Genomic DNA, 5533 nt, shown 5'->3' on the forward strand with positions numbered 1-5533 from the left:
AATGGAGGAAAGAAAGTTTATAAAGAAAAATGCTATTGGTGTGGTATGGAAGGTCATTGGTCTCGTACCTGTCGTACGGCCGAACATCTTGTCGATCTCTATCAAGCATCATTGAACAAGAAAGAGAAAGGCATTGAGACAAATTTCATTAATCAAAAGAATAAGAGTAAATAACAAAAAAGCCCCCTGTGATTAAGCAATCATACATAAAAGCCCCATGTAGTTTCATATCATACCAGTCGATACCCCGTGGTCTGAATTAACCTGAAAAGTGGACGGAAATCGTCAAATATTCGGCGTGTGTCTTAAACGAACTGCAAAGGCGCGTGCATATGCGAAAAATAGATTTCCACCACCAACTTTCATCTGATATGCCTACTTTACCCTTCACTCTTTAATAATAAGAGGCCAGCTTCCAAGTCTTCCGAGTCTTCATGTTCGGCCAAAATTGAAAATTGAAGGCAGCATTCGAAATCTGTCCAGGCAGTTCAATCAAGCAGAGCTTGCAGGCTAGCAAAGGAATTGCAGGAAACAAAGCCTTAAGGTAAAAATGTGAACTGTATTTGTATATATTGGGTCTGCTAATTCTGAAGGAAAAGTGGAGAAAGTACCCCAAGATGTCTTCCTCAAGCTCTCGACCAACAAGTGGGGGAAATGGAGGCAGAGGTCTTCGATACTAGTACAAGGTATGTAATTGTCGAAGGAAGGCAAAGCTAAAGATTGTTGAGTCGGAAAAGCCATCGAAAGGATTGTTATATTTTGTGTGTGAAAAAGATGAATGTTGGTTCTTTTCATGGTGTAACCCAATTTACAGAGACGAGCCAAATCGAGATGCACCTGTTCCCGTAGTGAGCCAACCTGTTGAAGAAAATGCGTATTTGGGTGGCGTGCTCTCGAAACTGGAAAATTTGGACAATGAAATGAAGAATTTGAAATTGCTAGTTGGAGGTTGTGTTATGGTATCTATCTTTTCTATTTTACTGTTGTTGATGTCTACCAGATAAGATAATGGTAGGCTGTTGTTGATGATGTAGATCTTCATCTATCAAATTGCTAGTTGGTAGGCTGCTGGTGATGTATGGAGTTTTGTTGCAATAAAATTGAACAAAATTGGTAATCGACATTTTGTAGTTTTGTTTTGGTAATCTGCATTTTGAAAACACCAAAAAATGAACGAAATAAACTAGTTGGAGTTTTGTTTGCACATTAGTAGTCTTAACTCAACTAGCTGCATTTCAGCAGGTAGTCTTAGCTCAACTAGTTATGGAGTTTTGTTTGGTGTCTATCCCAACCGAATAATGGTCAGATTTGTTCTGGTGTTTCCACTACGGGTAAGAAATATACCTGCTAAAAATTGGACAACAACCGATATAGAAAACAAACAAAAGAAGATTGGACAGCAAGTGATATAGAAGACAAACAAAAGAAGACAAAATTGAATCTAGTTGCCAGTTGCCAGTTGCCATTCTACATAACATTCATCTCAACTTGCCAAGAACATAGATTCAGAACTATTTCCAGAACAAAGAGTGTAACTACAAAATCTGTTTCCAGATTATTCAGTAACTACAAAATTTGGTTGCCATTTCAGGGAACCAAAATCTGGTACCCAAGAACTTCATTCAGTCACCACAAAAATAGTAAATACATAAGCTAAGTGTATGCAGAACATAGATTCCATCACTGTTTCCAGAATCATTCAGTGACTACAAAATCAGCTTGCTATTTCACACAACCAAAATCTGGTACTCAAGAACTTCATGCAGTCACCACAAAGAGTGTAACTACAAAATCTGTTTCCAGATTATTCAGTAACTACAAAATTTGGTTGCCATTTCAGGGAACCAAAATCTGGCACTGTTGAACTTCATTCAGTCACCACAAAAATAGTAAATACATAAGCCAAATGTATGCAGAACATAGATTCCATCACTGTTTCCAGAATCATTCAGTAACTACAAAATCTGGTTGCCATTTCACACAACCAAAATCTGGTACCCAAGAACTTCATCCAGTCACCACAAAAATAGTAAATACATAAGCTAACTGTATGCAGATCAGTAGACATTACATTTTCATCGACAACCAATCATTGTACATTCCAGATAGTTGCAGATATCATTGCAACTGCATGTAATATTCCAAAATGAAGGTCTAACTACAGCTAGACAACTATTAGGCAGGTAATTAAGGTTGGATAGCTTTTGATCTCTTTGGCCTTAACTTGCGCAAGACATCAGTAATAGTTGGAGCTGTGGCTGTGGTTGCTGTTGCAGTGGTGGCATCAGCACTGTTACTCCCACTCATATTCATACCATGCACAGGCTGCAATTACATATATAAAGAGAACTTAGATGTATATCAGAACTCCATTTGTTTTTATGAAACTCATTAAATCAATGTAAAAGCTTGGTTGAGTGTACACCTTCCTAGCCTGTTTGCTAGTCATTGTGGTATTTTGTGCAGTAGGAGCTCCTTTACTAGTTGACTGTGGTTGAGTGGACGACTCAGCAATTGGTTCAGCTGCGCTTGCTTCAGGTGCCTATAAGAATGATATTTAACATTATTAATACATACAGATGCTATACAAATGACATTTAAGTGTACAAGGAAAATTACCTTATAAAATTTGGAGTTAGGGTGAATGGGATTCTTGCACGTCCGTGAGTTATGCCTTGGCTGAAAACATCTCTTGCAATGTACCACAAGCCCCTTTCTAGTTGATACTTGACCCTTCTTAGGCTCATCTTGTGCTCTCCGGCGTAGTTTCTTTGGTCTACCAGGCATTCTCCTAACCGCAGGGGGGTTTATGGACTCTTCTTCAGCTATTATCCAGTAAATATCACTTGGAACAGGTGTGATAGTATATGCATATGTTTTCAGATATTCTGCTCTAGTGTAGCAAGCATGCACATAATTTTTAATAGGTAATCTACACACTCCTATCGCCGCACATGCATGGGCACAAGGATAACCTGTTAATTGAAAATATCCACAGGTACATGTCCACTCACGCAAGTCTACTACCACACATTTTCTCACACCACAGTCGACCTCATACTTGTGACCATCGTCCCAGGTCGCAACAAATGTCCTACTCAACTTCTGATTCTTGTCGATCTTTTCTGCTATATTAGGACAGATCTCTCCTTGAAACTTTTGCATTCCAGATCTCTTTGTTTGAATTCTCTGCATCAATCTCCTCCTTATCCATTCAAGCATCCCAATGATAGGTAACTCTCTTGTTTCTAATATATAGTTGTTGAATGACTCATTTAGGTTGTTTACCAGAATGTCACATTTACTATAACCTGTAAAATGTGATCTACTCCAAAGGGCTGGTGGAATTTTGCTCAACCATTCAGCAGCTTCTTTGTTTGTCTTTTCTAGTTCAATCATTGCCATTTTCCATTCCCTTTCATTGCCAGCGCTTGCGGCAGCCCAAAACATGTCTTTCATTTCCTTTCCTTTGAACTTTTGGTTAAAATTCTGGTACATGTGCCTGAAGCAAAATCTATGCTCTGAATTTGGAAACAGTTCATTCACAGCATGCACAAGCCCTTTCTGTCTATCTGAGATAAAGGTCCAAGGAATGTTATCTCTTCCCATGCCCAAATCAGCCATTAGCAACTCCAAAAACCATTTCTAGGAGTCATACCGCTCTACCTCTACCACTGCAAATGCTATTGGAACCATGTTGTCATTGCCATCTCTGCCAAGTGCGGATAATAATTGTCCACCAAATGCTGTCTTAAGGAAACAACCATCTAGACCAATTATTGGTCTACAACCATCAAGAAAACCCTTCTTACAGGCATATAAGCAATAATATAACCTTTGAAATGTACCCCTTGAACCATCAGGAGGCTTGTCAATCTGCATTTTTACAGTACTTCCAGCATTTGTGTCTCGGACTGTGGCTGTATAACTCCAGAGTTTTTGATACTGCTCCATGTCCGTGCCTAGCATCATATCCTTTGCCTTACGTTTAGCTCTACCAACCTTAGCAATTAACACATTAATCATTAAATCTCTTCTGATGTCATTCTTCAACCCCATCAAATCAACTTTTGGATTATCCCTGATCTTCTCTTGATATTTGTTGCTCAGATATGAGGCTATTGCATGCTTATTTTGATATTCTCGAGCACATACATGCTCATCCTTCAGTGACTTTATTTGGAAGATCGATTCATTTTGAATTGGTGTTGCCCGAATCCTCCAACTACAACCTTTTGCACAGATGGCAATAATTTTTTTGGAGTAGTTTTTCACCCAAGTAACTTCATAACCCTCTCTTACTAGCCATTCACACAACACAGATCTAAACACTCTAAAATTAGTAAACTTCTGCCCCACTTTCAACTCAAAGTGTGGCTTCCCAAACTCAACTTCAGGATTGAAGTCAAGGCAGTAATCTTCTTCTCCACTACCAGATCTAAATTTGTCCAGCAAATCTTCATTTGGAACCACAGGTTCTTGCCAATCCTCTTCAGTCACCTCAGTATTCCCTACCCTTTCATCTTCTTCTCTCAAATCTGATTCTCTAAATGTTGCAGAAGATTTTTTGATGTTTGCAGCTTCATCTTCTAATGGCCCTTGAGATGATACAAGTCCTTTTTCAATGCTTACATCTTCAGCATCTGATGGCCTTTGAGATGAAACAGGGGGTCAATTTGCCGAATCACATCTGGCCCTCTAGATTGTGAAGTTTTGCTGGCCCTTTTCTTTCTCACAGAACCCCTTTTAGGAGAACTTTTTTCATCTGTCTTTCCACCAAATGAGAATATATGCACTGGCAATTTTTTTATGTCTCTATCTGCCCTTGCCCCACCTTTTTTGTTATAGTTGCTGGGTCCAGCAGTATCTTTCTTGGGGCTAAAGATGTCTTCATCTTCTATTGTTTCCAACCCATCTTTTAACCATTCTGGCTCTTCATCATCTTCACATGCACCTGTCCCCGTAGTGTTAGTGACCCCACTATTTTCATGTCCATAGGTTGTATCAGGGCCTTCATTTTTTATTCCATTACTGACCCCACCATCTTCTGGCTCCTTTTCAAATGGCTCATCCCCACTACAAGCATAAATTAGCCTTTCCATTGGCAAGTTCCAGTAGCACTGCTTCATTAAATTAATATCATTATTGTCCCTAATTGGGTGTAGAGCACCTTCTAAATCAACATCTGGGACACAAAACCAAAACGTTACTTTATTTGCTCTTTCATCTACTTTTTTAAACATTCTGCACAGGCTCACTATCGACAACTGATCTTCAATTCTGTCTTTGAAAATAGCCATGTGGGTTCCTGTGTAGTGGAGCCTTGGTTTTTCTCTAAATCTCCCACCAAAATGCATGTGTATCTCAACTTTGTCCTTGGATTTCTCCTCTGTGATACCATGACAAGCAATAAAGTTCTCAGAGTCTTTCACAAGTATACAAAAAACTAACATAATACAATCAGAACAAACAATTGGGGACCACATTGGACCACAACATGTCTCGATATAAGCCATATTAAGATAATGACAGA

General features: G+C 39.0%; 1 protein-coding gene across 1 annotated transcript; it reads right to left on the bottom strand.

Moving 5' to 3' along the window:
- Window positions 1-2187: 2187 nt before the first annotated feature.
- On the bottom strand, window positions 2188-3624 carry LOC113716045 (uncharacterized). The gene is made up of 3 exons (XM_027240345.1): window positions 2704-3624; window positions 2426-2542; window positions 2188-2325 (listed from the first exon to the last, which is right to left on the bottom strand). Exons 1-3 carry the CDS (start codon window positions 3622-3624, stop codon window positions 2188-2190), a joined length of 1176 nt encoding a protein of 391 aa, XP_027096146.1.
- Between the last annotated feature and the right edge of the window lie 1909 nt (window positions 3625-5533).

This window comes from Coffea arabica, chromosome 11c, assembly GCF_036785885.1.
Source record: "Coffea arabica cultivar ET-39 chromosome 11c, Coffea Arabica ET-39 HiFi, whole genome shotgun sequence".
Classification (NCBI taxonomy): domain Eukaryota; kingdom Viridiplantae; phylum Streptophyta; class Magnoliopsida; order Gentianales; family Rubiaceae; genus Coffea; species Coffea arabica.